The sequence below is a fragment of the Anabrus simplex genome, chromosome 1 (assembly GCF_040414725.1).
Source record: "Anabrus simplex isolate iqAnaSimp1 chromosome 1, ASM4041472v1, whole genome shotgun sequence".
In the NCBI taxonomy this organism is placed as follows: domain Eukaryota; kingdom Metazoa; phylum Arthropoda; class Insecta; order Orthoptera; family Tettigoniidae; genus Anabrus; species Anabrus simplex.
In genome coordinates, this window is record NC_090265.1 from 1,006,443,842 (window position 1) to 1,006,464,812 (window position 20,971).

The 20,971-nt window shown below is 38.0% G+C and overlaps 1 protein-coding gene across 1 annotated transcript in view; it reads left to right on the forward strand.

The window, feature by feature from the left end:
- Nucleotides 1–1,363: 1,363 nt before the first annotated feature.
- LOC136875570 (probable cytochrome P450 6a13) overlaps nt 1,364–20,971 on the forward strand; it is a 62,737-nt gene continuing 43,129 nt past the window's right edge. Inside the window, exons 1-3 of the mRNA XM_067149119.2 lie at nt 1,364–1,494; nt 10,175–11,104; nt 11,193–11,414. Of these exons, the coding sequence (XP_067005220.2) occupies nt 10,183–11,104; nt 11,193–11,414 (1,144 nt within the window). The 5' untranslated portion in view covers nt 1,364–1,494; nt 10,175–10,182. The remainder of the gene's footprint in view (nt 1,495–10,174; nt 11,105–11,192; nt 11,415–20,971) is intronic.

The window sequence follows — 20,971 nt, forward strand, 5'->3', positions numbered from 1 at the left end:
AGTGGGCCATTCGCCAACGCCGTGTCCCATTTATCGTTCGCTACGTGCGCAGCACAGCGGCGCATTTCACATCATGAGCATACCTCAGTGACGTCAGTCTACCCTGCAATTGGCATAAAGTTCTGACCACTCCTTCTTGGTGTTGCATTTGCTCTGTCAGTCAGTGTATATACCATCATGGCAATCCACATCACATACGTTTGTTAAGCTATTAGCCCCAGTTAAGAATTGATGGTATATCTAAAACACTGAACGTATGTTGAACACTAGAGCTCGGAATTTTCTTCACCGAACGAAAACCAAAAAATAATTCATGCAGTAGAGGGTTAACATCAAGGAGCTTTGGCACCGTGCTCGATAGCCGCAATCCCTTAAGTGCGGCCAGTATCCAGTATTCGGGAAATAGTGGGTTTGAACCCCACTGTCGTCAGCCCTGAAGGGGGTTTCCCAATTTCACACTCGGGCAAATGCCGGTATGTACCTCATCTAGACCACGGCCACTTCCTTCCCACTCCTAGCATCTTCCTATCTCATCGTCGCCATACGACCTATCTGTGTCGGTGCGACGTAAAGCAACTTGTAATAAAAAGGGAACTCTGGCAGCTTTGATTTGCCAGCGTTGCAACACAGCTTATATGAACTCGGAAAGCATCTTTATACTTGCCAGCGAGTGAGTGTCCATGAAGATAATTCCAAGTTAGTGAATTCGATGTTGTCTGAGGCCGGAGGCCACCAATGTAAGTCATTATCTCCCAAGACCACGGCACCTTAAAGAATTGTCTGTAGTCTCTTAAAACGGTAGTAGTACGAACAGATAGGAAAATAAAACGATTCTTCTTCTTTATCTTCCTTTTCTTCTTCTCATGATTATTACAAGCTGCTTGTTTTTCGTCGCACCGACACAGTTAGATCTTGTGAAGACGATGGAAAAAGAAAGAGCTAGGAGTGGGAAGGGATCGGCTGTGGCCTTAACTAATGTACAGCTCCAGCCTGATGTGAAAACAAGAAACCGCGGAAAACCATCTCCAGGGCTGGCGAGAGTGGAGTTCGAATCCACTATCACCCGAATACCAGACACTGGCCGCATATAAGGGACTGCAACTATCGACTTTGGTTATAATATATTATTATTATTATTATTATTATTATTATTATTATTATTATTATTATTATTATTAAGATGCGTCATCCTTACTGACACATTTGCAGATAGGGCTTCATGAAGTATAAACATGAACAAAGGAATTAATAACAAGAATGTTGTTATTTCATTACAAATCACGTGTAAAAGAGTGAGATCGAGATAACGCATTCTTAATCAGTGGTGAGGACACCTTCAGTTCTTACCCAACCATGAGATGCCAAGACATTTATCTGCAACTTAGATGACTCAGCAACATTTCGGCTTAAAACCCACGGTTCGTATCAGTAGGCTCAGTCTCGTTGGCGTTGTGTAGAACTGAGTATCTCCACGTAAGGAGCGGATTATTTCAGGTTTGTTTGCGTCCTAGTTACGCTTGAAATAGTTACAAACTAGTTCTCAGTATTTACTTCCATGTTGTTTCTTCTTGGTATAATAATACGATGCAATATATGCAGATATCGCTACTTACTTTCTCGATGTTTAAGTTGTTATTGTTTTGACAATGTTTATTTTATTTATTTATATATTGAATAGTGTCTACAACAGAGCAATGATCCAATTACTGTAAACTATAACAAAAATAATGTGATGAAATGCGAATATTAAAACTCATAGTAATAGTAAAACTAAACTAACACTGAACTAGAGACTAAACTTACAGCAAAAATAGAAATACAGCCTTATAATTATACTGTTAGAGTAACATGCACAGTGATTTATGGAAGATTATTAAGATTCGGTTAGCTACGACATTTTCTTTACAGCAATGGCCAAATTGGTAACAAGAACAAAAGTAAAAATAGCTCTCGTAATAGGACTGTTACAGTACATAAATGAGATGAAATAAGTCTACTACTAGCGACATTCGGATTTTTCATTCTGAACATTTCTTTGGTCAAAGCAAGAAATTTTAAAAATTTGTAATCGAAGTCAATATCTATTCCCCTTAATACAAAATTATTAAATGTTCCGCACATTCTCTGCAGTGGGGAATTTTTATGGTAGAGAATTTTGCTTTGATTACAGTAGAAAAATTGCCTTAGAGGTAATTTTGACGTTTCCACATTTAACTGTTCCAGCAATACGCTATTGCCCAATATGCCATTCACACACTTTTATAAGAAAACAAATTGCGATATTTCTCTGTCGTTTAAAGTATAGGAATAGTATTTATTTTTATTTTTTGCTAGTTGCTTTACGTCGCACCGACACAGATAGGTCTTATGGCGACGATGGGACAGGAAGGGGTTAGGAGTGGGAAAGAAGCGGCCGTGGCCTTAATTAAGGTACAGCCCCGGCATTTGCCTGGTGTGAAAATGGGAAACCACGGAAAACCATTTTAAGGGCTGCCGACAATGTCTTCTCTCCACTTTGTCAATATGTGACTTATAATACGGCATCCAAACTATAGATGCAATTTCCAGACGACTTCTTTATAAAAAATTAAAGATTGTTGAAACTGAGATCGAATGTTGTAAATCTCTGCTATTTATTATAAGAAATCCTTGTAATGTATAAGTATCGTTACAAAATTTGTCAATATGCAAATTAAAGGAAACAATTCGTGTTAAAGTAACACTTAGATTTCTTACAGTGTTAACTCTTTGTATTGTTTCATTATTCAACTTATAGGCCTATTCGAAGTCGATCTTATTGCTGATTCTAGAAAAAATTACAGAGCACTTATTACCATTCACATTTTATAATCGCATATGAAGCACGTAAGAATGACGTTTGTTTTCTGTACCCCAGTTATTAAGGTGAATCCAATCCACTAGCAGGTAACTGAAGTGCATTATTATAGTTACTAATTCCTTTGAACAACTTAACATCGTCTGCAAACAACAAACAACTAGAGAACTGTAAAACATATGGCAAATCATTTATAAATATTAGGGAAACAATGAGCCCAGATTGGAATCCTGAAAAGCACTGGAATTAACCTTGCAAACATAGGACTTAGCATGAGATTAAAAGAATAAATTCTATTCTACAAGAAAGATATGAGACAGTGAGTTTTAACATGTCTTGAATAAATAGCAATGATGACAATTTACAAAGATGTATATCATGTTCCAATTAATCGAACGTCCTGGAGAAGCCCAAGTATATCGTGCCAACTTGCAAACGCATGTCTATTGTGTTAACACTCTGAACAATGTTAATCAGGTTAGTAGAAGTTGATCGGTGATTGTAAAGTCCATGCTGGGATTGTGATATAGGCCTATAAGGTTTGACGCGGTTACATAAGAAAATATAAAATCTGTTCAAAAACGTTTGCAGGACCACAATCAATAGAAACTGGTCTATATTTTTCAATAAATGTAGTATCACCCGATTTAAAAATGTGAATAATTCGGCTCAGTTTGCACAAATCTGGAAATACCTGAGTGTTTAGTGTTAAATTGTACATGAGACATGAAGGAAATATAAATGGATCGGCACGATCTCTCAACAAATACAGAGTTATGCAGTCAGGATCACTTGACTTTACTAGCTTCAAATTATTTATTGCTGTTTTGTACTCGACTTCATCTATAAAATCAGTCGATAAAAGCCGAGCTGTTTTAAGGATATTTCCACTACCAGTGAATGTGAGGGTGCCTGACATTAAATACACTTTTGAAATGTGATGCAAAAGGGTCAACAATATTCTGAGTACTAGTTGAAATGTTACCATTGAACGACGTAGCCCCTGTTGTTCGGATGTCCGTTATTCGTTTTTCGTTTAGTTTAATTCCAAAAATATTTGGGATTGTTATATATATTTATTTCAGATTCACGTATGTAACACGTGTACGCATAACTTATCATACAATATGACTTCCTACGCAGATCGCGATACAAACACTCTGAGTGCTTAGCACGTTTCCTATGATACTTCTTGAGTTTTAAAATCTCTATTATATTTGGTGAACCAACGTGGATATCGCTTCCATTTATAACATGTTTTCTTAGGCATGATTTTATCTACAACAGTATTAATCACAGCATAAAAGGAGTCCAAGGCTTTGTTTGGATCAGTAAACTTTGTTAAATCATTACCATTCACATTTTATAATCGCATATAAAGCACGTAAACATTTGCTTTTTCAAAATTATAGTCTACTCCCGGAGTAGTTTTGAATTGTTTTTATTTTACGTTAGATAATCATTCCAAAGTTAATCTTGGGTAATACCGGTCTTCTAATACCGGTAACAGCGGTTAGCAATTTTTCACTCTTAAACTGACATTTTTCATTAGTTAATAAAGTACAAAATCCAATGTTCTGCTGAATTCATTTTGAACATAATTACGTAAATATAAACTGTATAAGGACACAAAACGTTTGAGGGTCATATATTAAGTGTCTCCTTGAAGCAGATCACAGTCTGGATCACTGATTCGTATAATAAAATCTCCAACAATAATGATTTTTTGTACTGTAAATCTTTAACACTCTCACAGATACAAAAATTTCATAATATGATTCAAATTCAGAATTCGGAGGGAAGTATACCGCAAAAAATAATATACTCCATAATATAGGTACAACTTAATACACACTAACTCTGCCTCACCAACTCTTACTTCTTTTTTACTAACTGTTATACTTTTATCTACAGCAATGTAAACTGCTCCACTGAGCTATTCATACGATCATGCCGAAAAACATTATACCTAACATCAACTATTTCACTGTTATATATACTGCTTGACAACAATTTCCCAGGGGCAACCAGAACGTTGCACTCTGCTGCAAGAATTCTCGTATATAGATTACTTAGTTTCGTATTAAATCAGCTTAGAGTTTGATAGTAAATAAATATACTTGTTTCTACTGTGTCCATAGTTTGCAGCAAAGCATCAACATCTTTTACATTTTTTAAGATGTAATCAAATCGATCGGTAACCTCACATTTTCAGTTTTATCTACACATAAATTGTACCGGGAGGTACACCTCAACTCCGCTCATTCAAAATAAGCACCTTAATAAACTCCTCTATCGACCAAAAGTTGAAAGTGATACTACTGGAACTTAGCACTGTAATCAGAAGATGTCACTATGGAAATATTAAGTAACTTTTTATTGTAAAGTTTCCTAAACTGATTGAATTTCTCCTTGTTTTGTTTTGCTATACATCAAGAAGCTTGGACATTTTTCAACAGATGACGCTACCAAAATCTCTGATCATGCACTCTGGTGCAAGGTGAAAGAACTTATAACTTAGAGAAGTTTCGTATTTCTAGATTGTCCATAACTGACTCTATGTTCATTTATTTTTGTGTTGGCAACACTTCCTTTTCTTTCCGCCAGTTTTGAATCTAGCCAATCAGGAAATTTTGTAATTAATTTTCAACCAATCCAGCATTTCTTGTTCACTTTGAATTTACCAATAAATTTTGAGAGGGTGTGGCCAGTTTAGTCTTGAATTCTCTATAACCTTCCCTGAGGGTATATAAACTGCGGCTTTTCATGTTTCCTTGTCAATTGATCATCGTCTTTCTCTATGTGTGTTAAGGCAGGAGGCGGTGAGCCTCTGTCTTCGGCCAGCAAAACATCTACAATGTAATGGCCACATAAATTATATCTTTCTTGCTGTATCCGCCAATTAATCCGAGGGGAAGGTTCGAAATTTTAATTATGTAACAAAACTTTTCTAAAATGTAAGGTTCCTTTCGGCTAATGTAAAACTTCATAAAATTTCATAAAGTCTTTAACTGTAAATCAAGGATAGAGAGTGAGTTACCCTCTCGAGCTCCCCTTCATCTTGGTTTGAGGTGACTACAATTTCGCAACCTCTTCTTTTCTGTAATGCATTACAGTTATTTCCATGCGTGCCACCTCAGTAGTTTGGGACTAGCCCCTGTTCCATCGGCCGAGAGCCCTGTAGGTTTTAATACATTATCTGGGAGCGCAGTGTATGCCTCCATTCAGTTTGTGTTCGGGTCGTTTATTTAACCTGTTCTTTTTTCGCAAAGTCCTTGTAGGTTGGGCACTAGATACCCCTGTGTAAAAAATATTTCAACTTGTAAATAGTGCCTTGAGAGGCCAGAGATTGTTGTTGTTGTTGTTGTTGTTGTTGTTGTTGTTGTAATGTTGCCTCGAGTAGGCTGGAAAAACTGAGAGCCTGTTACCTCTTTTTCAAAGTTTTATAACAGTAAAGAGTGCCTCTGCAAGGTTAGATATTGTAATTTAGGGAGCAAGCGCTCTTGAATTAGGGGATTTCTGCCCTTGACTATATTGTTCATTTTGAATTAAAATTGTGTAAAGTTGAGGCCGTAGCTCAGGAATTGTAAAACTAGGGGCTTGATGCCCAAAATTGTTAAGGTTCTAAATCTTGGATTTTTCCAAGTCTTGTTTCAAGATTGCTAATTGTACCTGTTATGTTGTTATTTGTTAATTATTGAAATTCGAAAAAAATATAACCTTTGTTAAAATTTTAATTCAATTCTTGATGTTGCAGTTAGACCATTCAAGCACGCACCTTCTTTCACCTCTCTCTGCGTTCCACAAGTACCCCGGAACATAAATAAATAAAATTCTTCTCCATTTCCAGTTTAGGAGCTTTTTCAAATACAAATTTCCTATTAGAGTTCAGTCTCTGATTTATGTAAATGGGCATTTCTGGCATAAAACCTTAATTTTGCTTCTAATAACAAACATGTCCTTATCACTACGCCACAGAAATTTAACAATAATACTGGGGGCATTCTGGTTATTTCCTTTCTTTAAGTGATGACAAACATCTATCATTTAACTAGTTACATTTACCGTAGAGCTAACATCATACCAACAATTTTTTTACAATTCCGTATGTATCCTCGTTAGCTGGCTGTGAAACGCTCGCAATCTCAACAGTATTCCTCCTCCCGTAATGCTGAACATCATCTAAACCAGATTTCAGTTCGGGCAATTCTCTTTTCAGAGAAGCATTTCCAAGTTTTAAGTCCCCAATTGTTTGTAGACAAGCTTTTAAACTTTCACCCGTATCCTTTAAGAAATTTGCGCTTTCATCAAGTTATTCATAACCTAGATTTAGTGACCTACCCAGCTCATACCTCATACTCTAGGAGCGGGTATGTCACGCAAACATACAATTCATTCCTTCAGTACGGTACAGTAAGGTTCATTTTCCTTTTCAGACTCACATAGGAAAACTGACTGAACGAAATTTGTTCTGATGGACTGTATATCAAAATGTGGCTGGGAGGCGTGACCAATCTTAAGGGAAATAACGGATAGGAAGAGCATTGTCACATTCGCAGTTTTGGCATAGGAACGACGACATTAGATTAATAACATATCTCTTGGTCGAATTTTTCCCTCGTTGCATGCCATGGAAATTTTGCAGACAAAGAGAGTCGATGAACAACTTTTTTGACAATAAGACGCCTACCGTAAAAAAGTCAGAATGTTGTTGTTGTTGTTGTTGTTGTTGAATATCTCACTTTCCGGCCGCACTGACGTTTGAAAACTATCCCGTCTGTGCGTTCTGTCATAATTTCTTCACATTCTCGGAGATAAAATATTTAAAATGCTGGAACATATTTATTTCAGATTTTTAGACCACTAGAGGCATCTCGGGGTAAATAAGGAAAGCTTAAAGCACATTCGCATTAGCCAGAAAAAGCCATATATTATTTGAACTCCAAGTGAAGAAATTGAATTACAGACAGAAGATGATCACTGCGCACTTTGACCTAAGGTTCAGTGTGGAAGAATATTTACTTTACAGTTGTCAGCGACATTTGAGAAATATAAAATCAGTAATGTTAAAGATTGTTCAATTTTGATTCTGATTGATGAGTAATAGTAGTGTTCTTTACATTGATTGAAGTACAAATCAACACTTAACTCCTACAATAACGGTATTTTGAAACACAGTGTCTACTCATAAGTGTTGTACTTTTCATTTTAACATATTGAATAGAAAGTTATAAGTGTGAATTGCTGATTTTCAATATCATGAATACATTGATCATAAAATAATTAAAATCAACAATTATTTTTTATAATTACCCAAGTACTCTACAAGTGTAAACGTTAAGTTAATCCTTCTTTTACAACTTCAGTCATGCAGTGGGTCAATACTGCAAGTACATACGCTATAGGAATGTGCCAAAATTTTCTCAGCATTTCTCGATATCAAGTGAATGCCAATAGGTTCTCTTTAGCGAAAGACGATCTATCGCAATTATTATATAGGCTTAAGGTAAAAATTATCCGCAGAACGGTACGCAAGGTGATAAAAACGAACAATAACAAATTAAGAAATGAAAGTATTATTGATTAATGACAGATATATTGAAACATTCCATATTCAGCCGTCAATATCTTTCTGGTACATCAATCAGATGTTATCACATATGGTACAATCTTGGTCACACCAGCAGTTGATGAGTTCTATAGCTTGTATATAGCACAATAATTGTTTCTGTACGACTTGATGAAGGTGCGTGGCGACACGATTTTAAAGGGTTTTGAATCTCCAGTTCCTTTCAAGGCTGGTTTATAATTTTCTCGAAATTACCGATACTGTTTGACCACCATTTATAATCCGTGGAAGGACGGAGACATAGTTAACAAGTAAGTTCATCACTGAATTCTCACTAGGGCGGCCGATCTCTCATCACGGCGAATGCCTGTGGAATATTTAAAATGAAAAGTTAAAGAAAACGTTAAGTGTATCCTTCTTGTAGAGCTACAGTCATGCAGTGGGTCAATATTGCAAGTAAATAGTTCCGATAAATTTAGATCCTTCCTCAACCTAGGCAATTTAAAAATAATATGATTTTCTTTACGTCATTCCAACACAGGAAAGTATTATGGCGACGATAGGATAAAACGAGTATGACAGGAAACGAAGGGAACGTCGCCTTAATTAGAGCAGAAGCACCGCATTTTCCTGGTATACAAATGGGAAACCACAGAGTACATGTAAAACTGATGGTCACGTAGATAAGATAACGATACCAGCGTCAATTAATATATAAAGCTTGATTTTCCCTAACATGGTGGTCAATGGTGAATATATTTCTTGTGTTTTCAACTTCATTTTATGCCTCTTTTTTGTTAGTGGCTTTACGTCGCACCATCACAAATTGGTCTTTTGGCGACGATGGGATAGGAAAGGCCTAAGAGTTGGAAGGAAGTGGCCGTGGCCTTAATTAAGGTACAGCCCCACCAGTTGCCTGGTGTGCCTCTTGACAGTTTCCGAGCCAATTGGTACTTGTTTCGTTTAAAGTGAATTCCTTGGTTTTCTAGAGTAACTGTTTGATTTCATACTATTCCTACATCTAACAGCTTTGTATGCTCTGGATTAATCCCTCCTGATTGTTAGACCGCTCTTTTAGTGTTCTACATCGCTCAGTCACTGCACTTTTCTGTCAGCCTGCTAAACACTAGAGAAATATATGGGGACAGTTCCGATAACTTTATATCCTTCCTCTACCTAAGCATTTTTAAAATATGATTTACTTTACGTGACCCCGTTACAGGAAAGTATTACGACGACGATGGGATAAAAAGGGTATGACCGGAAAGGAAGGGAACGTCGCCTTCATTACGGTAGAACCCTCGCATTTTCCTAGTATGCAAATGGGAAACCACAGAAAACCATCCTCAGGGCTCCCCACAGTGAGGTTCGAACCCATCACCTCCCAAATACAAGCTGACAGCTAGGTGACCCAAAACGCCCAGCCATTCACTCGTTTTAAGAAAATTCTTATGAAATAAAATGGTACCGGGCAAGTTGGCCATCTGGTTAGTGGTGCGCAGCTGGGAGCTTGCATTCGAAAGATAGTGGGTTCGAACCCTACTGTCGGCAGTTTTGAAGATGGTTTTCAGTCGTTTCCCATTTCCACTCGAGGCAGAAACCTGGGGCTGTACCTTAATTAAGGTGAATATCGCTTCCTTCCCAAACCTAGCCCTTTCTGATCCCATCGTAGCCGTCGAACCTATCTGTGTCGGTGCGACGCAAAGCAACTACAACAACAATTAAATTGAGTAAATACATATTAAGTATTGAACATATTCTCTTTACAGGTGGAAATATGACCCTGCTGTTCGAGTCCTTACTACTGGACATTAGCGTTGGAGTGGCTAGCCTGTTAACTCTCCTATATGTGTACTTCACGTGGTATTTCGACTACTGGGAAAAGAGAGAAGTCCCATTTGTAAAACCTATTCCATTCTTTGGAAGTATCAAAAATTTAGCCCTGGGCAAGGATTATGAAGGTGTTTTATACAAAAGAATATACGATTCATTCGAAGGACAGAGATTTGTCGGTATATTCCAGTTCCGAAAACCTGCTCTTCTTCTGCGTGATCCTGACCTGATAAAAGATGTCATGGTTAAGAACTTCTCTTCTTTCCACGACCGCGGTAATCCCGTAGACGAGGAAAATCAGCCACTGAGCGCTCATCTGTTTAACTTACCAGGCCCACGATGGCGTGCACTTCGGGTAAAGCTCACTCCAACCTTCACGTCCGGTAAGATGAAGATGATGTACCACCTGATGGCAGAGTGCAGCAAACAACTACGGGACTATCTACAGGGACCAGCGAGTAAAGGAGAGGAGCTGGAAATGCGTGAGGTTATGGCGCAGTTCACCACAGATATTATTGGTTCGTGTGCATTTGGTTTGCAGATGAACTCTATGAAGGATCCTGATTCTGAATTTCGCCGCATGGGACGCAAAGTGTTTGAAGCTTCCCTCATTACTTCAATCCGACGCCTCATCATTCTTTTCCTTAATCCATTAGCTAAACTGTTGAACCTTAGTTTCGTGGACAATGAAGTGAATAATTTTTTTCTCAATGCAGTGAAGGAAACGGTACAATATCGAGAAAAGCACAACATAAAAAGGGATGACTTTATGCATTTGTTGATTCAACTGAAAAATAAAGGAAATTTGGTTGATGATGACAAAACAAACAACGGCCATGTTCTCACGAACGACAAAGATGATATCAGTAAGTATTACGCTTGGAATTTAATTGTACATAAGTTAGTCAATAATAATAAGGTTAGGTAATTATAAATATTCGCTGTTGTTGACAGATATGACAGACAACTTGTTGGCCGCTCAAGCCTTCGTGTTCTTTCTGGCTGGTTTTGAGACGTCCTCAACCTTGATGAGTTTCGCTCTATACGAACTGGCTCTCAATCCAGACCTTCAGGCGAGAGCCAGGGAAGAGGTGGACACAGTTCTACAGCAACACGGTGGAAAATTAACCTACGAAACACTTCAGGACATGCCGTACTTGGACAAAGTAGTCTCAGGTAAGATTCCAATATACCTAGTTTTAAACTGAGGGCATAAACCAAGCCAAACTCTGGAGGACTATCACGGTAAAATAGAGTAAGGTTTGAATCTTCCTATAAGAATGCATCCACTTGATCAAATACCATAACTGTAAAATACAACTTATTGAGTACTGCTTGTACTGAGAAGGTTCTCCAATAAAATTCTCAGTCCATCAACGGCAAAGCAGACACGACTTCGCTGTAGCAACTGTTGGTGAATCGCGCTAGTGTAGTTAAGTTGGCAGCATTGAGGTTTAGGCCCGTTAAGATGGCAGTACTGAGGTTATTGATGCGTTGTTGTCTGTCAAAAAGCACGTGGCTGTCAAAAAAAGCACGTGGCTTTGTTTACCAATTCAAATTTTCCGCGGGAGGAGGAGCGGGCCCCTGGGAAGGCCTCCCGGGTTGAGGAGGAGGAGCGGGCCCCTGGAAAGGCCCCTCGGGAGGAGGAGGAGGAGGATCGGGCCCCTGGGAGCTGGAGGAGGAGGAGGCGCAAGAACCATCCAATTATACTACTATTGAGATTTGTAGCAGCTTTTCTTCTGAGCTCCAGTGACTTCGAATAGGAATTCACTGCCAATAGTTTGAAATTTGATCGTAATAAATATGCAAGGATGTCTAAGTGAAATTTTCGAATATTTATTCCAGATAAAGGCAGGGACGGGATAGATTCTTTCCTGAAACTCTGTTTTCCCGTTTTGATTTATTTCCAGTTACAGTAATTTCCGTAATCGCACATTAATCATCGGTTCTCTCTATGAACTGTTGATTCAGAGCTCCTAGGAGTAAGTAACTATCATGGGGTAATATGCGAATAATGTGGTTGTTCTTGTTCTTGTTTTCCTTTATAAATATTGCAGTAGGTGAATTTCAATATAGTTTTCACGAGAAAAAATAAAGCATGTTTTAATATAAATATGGAGTCAGATAAAAAAACTTCTAACATCTGGTGACCCCCGACGTGATTGGAAACGTATATAAATTACTGTGAACATTCCTGTCCATGGCGAGAGAGGAATATATGTTGTGAGTAATCTTGAATAATTATTCCTATCCAAGAAGAGAAGGAAGCAACATGGAACGGCTAATGAAAGGTAAGACGCCTGTGAGGCAATGTGTGACAAAGAAGTTTCAATGTATTAAAGAGTTTTTTGTAACAGAATCGTGACAGATTTTAACCGCTTAGAAAGTTTAATGGAGGAGCTTCATGAAATTGACGTGAATATAATGGATCATTTATTAGACAGTCATGCGGAGAATAATGTTATTTTAGCTGAAAAAGAAAGTTCTGAGAAATATAGTGACGAACTTGAGGTTATTTTTGTTCAAGTAAACAATACGCTTTATCTCACAGGAAAAATTTGTCCACCACCTAGCGAGATGTTCGAAAATGATGTAAGCAATCATAACAGTAAACGAAGGTCCTTTATGTTAATCAAAATTGAACTGAAGACATTTAATGGAGATCTTAAGGAATGGTTAGGGTTTTGGTCTCAGTTCCGAAAGATACACAAAGATGATACTTTGCACAACAGTGACAAGTTTCAGTATTTATTACAGGCAATGAAGCCTGGCGCAGAACCAGAGACAATTGTTCTTAGTTACTCTTAAACAGCAGAAAATTACCAAAAAGCCATTGAATCGTTAAAAGAACGATTCGGTAGGGATGACCTTCTGATGCAAGTCGGTGTAAGAGAACTGTTGAAACTAGTAATTTCAAATGCTACTCAAAATTATAAACTTCCCCTTTCAACTTTATCAATTAAATTAGAATCGCATTTACGGTCACTCGGTACCTTAAACCTGACCAGCACAGATCCAGGTACATGGTTACTTCCCTTGGTTGAGTCGAGTCTGCCAGAAGAAACGTTACGGGCATGGCAGAGGATTCAATTTTCTAAACAGAGTGTAAATGAAATGGAACCTAGGATGTCTCGAATCGATTGTTTAATTGAGTTTATCAAGACTGAAGTCCGAAATGAGCAGAAAATCCTGTTATCACAGTCAGGTTTCGGTAATACAGAAGCGAAAGGAAAGACTGAAAAGAAGGGATCTTTTTCAAAAGTAGATAGGAAGCACATTAAAGATAAGATGAGTTCACCTACAGTGGCTGTACGTAGCAATACTTCAGAAGACTTATGTATCTTCTGTGAAAAGGGCCATGACAGCTAGAAGTGTTTCGAAACAACAAACATGACAATTGAGGAAAGAAGATCAAAGGTTAGAGGGAAAAGCGTCGTTTCACGTGCTTGCGACCTAATCATTTGTCACAGAACTGTAAATCAAACATTGGGTGCTTGCTTTGTTATAAGCATGCAACGGTTATGTGTCCTGATCTTTTGCAGAAAGATGAGGATGAATCGTAGAAAGAAGAGGAAGCCAGTCAGCTTCACACAACTTCAAATATGGCTTGTCATACATCTGTTCGTCAAGTAATACTACAAACCCTGATAGTTACTGTCCACGGAAATGGCAGAAGAGAAACAGTGAGAGCTTTCTTGGATTGTGGCTCTGAACGATCCTACATCTTGAAAAAAAAAAAACAGCTGAAGAACTCGGATTGAAATCACACGCTGAAGAATTGGTTTCCCATGTTCTGTTTGCTGGAAGCAAGACCTCGGAAATAAATCATAAGAAGTACACAATCAAGCTCCAAAAACCAGGCGGTAACGTTGATTGCGAGGTCGAAGACAGGGGCCAACCACGTATTTTCCAGTCAGTCCCACGAGTTTCAGCGTGCTCTACGTTGTTTCAAGAACTTAAAATGAAGAAAATATGGATCAGCGATGTGGGTGATAACTGTCCAGAAATTCAGCTTCTTATTGGAATGGATGTCTATGCTAAAATTTTAACTGGAAATATTGTTCGACTTAAGAATGGTCTTACAGCCACTGAAACAAAGATAGGATGGACTTTGGGTGGAGAACTAACTGACAACTCTACCGAAGTGAACATGGCAAATACAACAATCACGATGGCTTACAGAGGTGGTTCAATCACGGATTTGTGGAATCTTGGAACGATTGGTATTCAGGATCCAGTAGAAATAAAATCAGCTGAATAACAAGATCGAGAAACGAGGCAATATCTACTTAATATTTTAACCCAAAAAGAAGATGGGCGTTATGTAGTTGGCCTTCCTTGGAATGATGGTCATCCGAAAGTTCAGTCCAATAAGGAAATAGCAGAAAAAAGCCTTCAGTCGACTTCGCAGAAGTTGCAAAAGACAGGTCTCCTCTCACAATACGACTGGACAGCGGAAGGTTTTATAGAAGAAGTGCCACAGGAAGAGACTGAGAAATCTTGTCATTATCTTCCACACCGACCTGTAATCAAAGCTGAAAATCTCACTAATCCAGTTCGACCAGTTTTCGATGCTTCATCAAAAACAAACGAAGGGCATTCACTAAACGATTGCTTAATAAAAGGTCCTATTACGCTCAAATTATCCCTGAAATTCTTCTAAGGTTTCGAGAGAAAGAGCTGGGTGTTACTGCAGACATAAGAATAGCGTTCCAAATGATTGAAGTACGAGCTGAAGATCGCGACTATCACCAATTTTTATGGTGGAAGGATTTCAGAAGTATGAAACTGAAGACTTATAGACATTCAAGAGTTATTTTTGGAGCCATGTGTAGTCCGTTTATATTGGGTGCTGTATTGGATTATCATCTTTCGACTGTTAATTATAAAGATGAACAGATAGCACGGAAACTGATTTAATCTATGTACATAGTTAACCGTGTAACATCAGTTGCTTCTGTAGAAGAATACTGTGTGTTTCGTTCTGAAAGTACACGGATTCTAGCTGAAGCCAAGATGGAGCTGAGAAGCTGGGAATCTACAATAAGAATTGTGAACTTTCGAAGATCTAGGGCAACAATGAACATATTAATAACAGTAGGTGGTATGTCACAAAGGTTTTAGGCATCAAGTGGAACAGGGGATTGGATACATTGGGGGTTTATATTGTTGCTCACTTTCCATTCTCCAAAGAAATACCAAGAGAATTCTACTCTCAATGACACAGAAAATTCATGACGTCATTGGGTTTCTCGCCCCTGCGCTCCTTCCATTCAAATTATTGCTACAGGAGTCATAGAATATAGAAGCTTCAATGAAATTAAGTAAAAAAGGATTTAAGTCAAATTGGGACTCTCCTCTACCTGATATAATGTCAAAGGAGTTCAACCAACGTTACCGTGAAATTGGCCACTTAGAAGAAATAAAGATTCAAAGACTGGTAACTGGTGGAAAGACAGATAAACAGTCTTGGTCACTGCATACTTTTGTTGATGCCAGTCAACATGCCTACGAAGCAGTAGTGTATCTCAGAACCGAGGATGAGAAGGGTATATCAGTTCAGTTAGTACTAGCAATCGAATAGCACCTCTCAAAAGTGTCACTATTCCTCGACTAGAATTGTTAGGTTGTCTTGTAGGAAGTCGTCTTGCTTCGTTAGTCATATCATCCATTTCTTTAGAAAATGTGAAAAGTTACTTTTGGAGTGATTCCACGACTGCGCTTGCATGGTTTAGAAGAAATGAACCATGGAGTACGTTTGTCATCAACCGAGTCAAGGAAATAAGACAACTTACTGACCGAGAACAATGGAGGCATGTACCTGGAGTTTATAATCCTGCAGACCTACTGTCAAAAGGGTGCTATCCATCAGAACTGGCGAAATCCAACTGCTGTGAGGGACCCCTCTGGCTAAGAGGTCCTGAAGAGGAGTGGCCTGTTTATCACGCTGATGACAGCAAATATAATAAGGATATCATTGTTTCAGGGAGAAAGAGAAACACATACGGACCTGTAACAATGAAGAGCATTGATCTAAAAAGTGACTTCACCTATTCTCAAAGAGTAAGAATAATGGGATGGGTATTAAGGTTCTACAACAACGCTCGATGTAGTAGAGAGACGCAAGATGGTCCACTAACATTTTCAGAATTAAGAGAAGCAGAATTAGTTACTATAAAGTGTGTACAACAGGAGTTACTTCCTCAAAAATGTGACACAGTCAGCAGATTGAAAGTAATTCGAAACAGTAAGGGACTGGTCCAGGTGAAGACAAAGATCACAATGAGAAATGACCTCTTTAATTTCCGATTCCCCTTGTTATTACCCAGGAATCATGATATAGTTGATGCCTTGATCAAAGAACAAAGTTCACTGTCTCGCTGGCATACAACTTCTCGTACATCTGAGGAAAACGTTTTGGATCATTCAAAGTAGAAGAGCCATTAGAAATGTGATTTCCAAGTGCATACAGTGCAAGCGACACAGGGTTAAGCACGCAGAATCAGAGAGTATTCAGCTACCACAAGATCGTATCAAGAATACTGCAATATTTGAAGTTATTGGAATTGACCATTGGACCATTGATTTTAAAGAATGATTCGAAGGTGTGGATTGCATTGTATACGTGCACAGTTTATAAGGCAGTACACTTAGAACTCGTATCTTCACTCAGCACTGAAGCATTCCTTCTCTCATTAAGGAGATTCATTGCAAGAAGAGGACGTCCATCCATTGCATATTGTGACAACGGAACTAATTTTATTGGAGCTGCAAATATGCTAAAAGAAATGTCTGTCCGGAAAATTCTAAATGAATCTCAGCTACAAGAAATTGAGTGGAAGTTCAATCCTCCCATAGGTTGTTGGTGAGGAGGTTGGTGGGATCGCCTGGTTCGTTCTGTCAAGGAGCTGCTGAAGAGGATGCTCGGGAAGTCTGTTCTGACTTATGAAGAACTGTCAACTTCACTGTGTGATGTGGAGTCGGTGATTAATGGCCGGCCACTAACATATGTATCAGAGGATCCAGAAGACTTAACTCCATAGTATGTTTCTACATGAGATCAATGCAAATCATGCATCAGATCTAGATAAGTTAGAGGGAGAAAAGTTCTGTTCTCGCTTACGTTTCAGACAGTACTTAATTCAAGAACTGAAACAGCGATTCAGGAAAGAATATCTCTCACAGTTGGTCCAACGTCTCAAAGGAAAGAAGGCAACATCTCTCAAGGAAGTTGACATGGTATTACTCGGTTCTGAGAAACTGAAAAGGGTAGAATGGCCTTTGGCAAGAATTTTAACGCTCTTCTCTGGTCGCGACGGTGCAGTGCGTGTGGCTAAAGTGAAAACGAAAGATGGAGTTCTGATTCGCCCAATTGAAAGACTTTACCCGCTGGAGGTAGATAGTGACAAGAAAAACTTTTAAAAGAGAACTGAACTTAGGGACAACATCAGGACAGAGTTCGTATGCGACAAAAAGTAGTCGCGTAGTGACAGCTAACAGCAAGTACTGTGACAGAAGTGGGGTGTGTTGGGGGACCCCATAGAAGAGTAAGTTTTGAAATTGTTCCCACAATTCCAAGGTGGGAGATGCTATAAATACTTCGTTTATACTCTATGAAATTGTTATCGCTATGAACTGTTGATTCAGAGCTCCTTGGAGTAAGTAACTATCATGGGGTAATGTGGTTGTTGTTGTTCTTGTTTTTCTTTATAAACATTGCAGTAGGTGAATTTCAATATAGTTTTCAGGAGAAAAAATAAAGCATGTTTTAATATAAATATAGAGTCAGATGAAGAATTCCTAACACAACGCCTCGTCAGGGAGCATGTATCTAAATCTATGCGTTAATTAGTTTCATCAACCGACCTGGTACTTGGTTGTAATTAGTGGATAAAATAAATTATTATACTGAATCAGAATATCGGACAGGTAAGCAATATCTCATTATGAAGACATTCCACGAGCTGTTTCACATAGCTGATGTTGAAATCCGTCAGCAGTTAGACTGGACGTTAACATTCAAACACACGCGGATGATCCTTAACCACAACATAAGTTCTATCTTGTCTTATAAAGTCATGTGATAATAAGGGAGTTGGAACACTGAAAGTAGAAAGTGTAAATTCTTTGATTTACATCCCAGAAAGAAATTTTAAAAATCCGGATTAAATTCGTACACCAGATGCAAGATGGCGATGTCTACTAAAAGATAAAATGACTTCACTTACCGCATACTCCTCTCGAAACCTCAACATTTTCTAAACCGAATGACATTGAATGCTTTCGTTTCCTCTGACTCGTAAGAACTAGAAGAAACAATAGGCTTGTTTCTGTACAGTATCATAGATGGTTAATTTAAAACACGATAGTGTCCTCTTATAGTACAGAGAGGAACATTCTTCGCATGGTGATGGAAGTACAGCCTAGAGGGCGAAACAACATACAGTTTTACTAGCCTACTTGAGCTATCTCAAAGACTATTTTTCTTTTCAGGTCTTGGCATAATTTTTTCATTATGTGTGAATCACAACTCTTTTGCCAATTCAATTCATCAGATTCATTGCCGTTACCTTACCCTGTACACACACATCCCTCATCTTTTCTAGGCACATGAAATGGCAAATTTAGATAATGAAAAACTGATGAGTATGTATCCTGCGTTCTTTGCAGAACTTACATAATTATAATCTGCACATTATAATAATATTCATATTTTTTAATACTCTGTTCTTTATGCACTTTCAACAATAGTGAGACTCGACTCTATCAAGACTCTTTTTGTGCCCTTTTGTACTTTCTAATGCATCATTGTCTAACTTACTGATTCTGTTTTGGTGTTTTCCACGAATTATCCTCTGGTATTATGAACTGCATATATTGAGCCTTGCAGTATTTAGTTTTATTATTGTATTTATACTTGCTCTTAGATAAATTTAATACAAGGATTCAATATTTCTCGTACTCAATTTCGATGATATTAATTATGTGATGTTTATATTAAATTTAATTTATATTATGCCAGTTTTAATATTAATTTACTTCATAATTTTAAGTCATTTTTAATTCTGTTAATATATTTAGTTCCAACAATTTTATTATTATTATACAATCTTCCTGCAACAGCTGCAGGTTGCCCAAAGACAAAGAGTACCTTCACAACAATAATGGATGTGGATACAATAGATAATGTGTTCGTATGATGTTAAATGTAGGCAGTCGAGTGAGGCATGTCAAACATTTATTTGAGGTCCGCAAGCATGGTTCTTGAAGATCATGATGGACTTCTTGAGTGTGGTAATGGCGATGTTATAGATAAAATCTCTATTTAGCCCAAAGGTATTGCAGAAGTTAACAAAAAATGCAGGTATTGTTCCTCGAGCACCTAACATCAAGCCGATTACAGAAATGGATGAGAGCTTATATTTTTGCTTGTAGAAGTCCGCCGTTTCTTCATAAATTCTTCTTTTTTCTGCATCGACCTCTTCCGGCTGGTTTTCGTTGGTCTCAAATCTAATTGTTGGATCAATGATGAAACCTTCAGAACAGGATGGCTTAAAAGCAATAATGTCAATGCGTCGGTTGCTTCCTCTGTTGGAGAGACCGTGTACTTCTTCATAGACATTATAACCTTGTCCTCTAAGAGCGTTAGCTATCATTGATCTGACTACATTATGGCGTGAGGTGCGCAGTAATTCACCATGTGGACAGGCTCCCAGGACGTGTGAAAGAGTTTCGAACTCTCTGTGGCAACGCCGACAGAGGCTGTTGCCCTGGGATCTGCCAGGTACAGTACGCACAGCAGAGACATTGGCGTTCATTTTTATTGCATCACACCATTCACTGCAAGACAATCCTTTATGATCACGAATCCATGTATTCGCTGGAGTATACTGTTTAAATAGGACTACACCTTTGCCTTTATGCTCTTTTTTGCTCCAGTTGTCAAAGGCTCTTCTTCTCAGTTCGAGTCGGACTTTCTTTGTATCTACAAAGCCATGTCTTTTGTCTCGAATAGATTCTGTTTCTGCTACATTTAATACGGCAAGGCTTGTGCTGATTTCTTGACATAAGTTTCTCGTTGAATGTAGAAAATTACTATTGGAAGATTTCAAAATTTTGCATGCATTAATATGTTGCAGATATATTTCCCATGATACACAAAATAAACCCAGACCTTTAAATTTCATTTCAGCGTATATCATATCATTCGGGACATCCATGGGAAGTTGCAAAATTTCCTTTAATGCCCCCCTAACCATAATATCGGCGTCATTTGTAAATTTGACTGGAATCTTTTGTGGTGGTACTGTCTGAAATTTATATACCAAACTGGGACAGATTGAAGTGTTTATGATTACAAATTTTTGATCGGAATGCAAAAGGCATTGATACGGCATAAGCAGAAAAGTACGGGCCGTGAAAGCATCAATGTTAACAATTTTAATTATTTTAGTATTTTATTTTATATGGTAATTAAAATGTCCTTACTTGTAGCAGAGTGCCTAGGGCCCTAACTTCGCCACTGAACAAGGCAATAATAAATAAATTTAATTAATAATAAATACATTTCCATCTGGTCTCTTGTCTGAATATTTTACGATTCGTTTAATTACTTGCAATGACTCGCTTCCTTCTTTCTTCTGGTTACTTGATTTTAATACTAGATTAACAAAACGTATGCTTGTGCTTTCCATTCTTAGATCGCTACAAACTTTAGGTCATTCAAATATCAC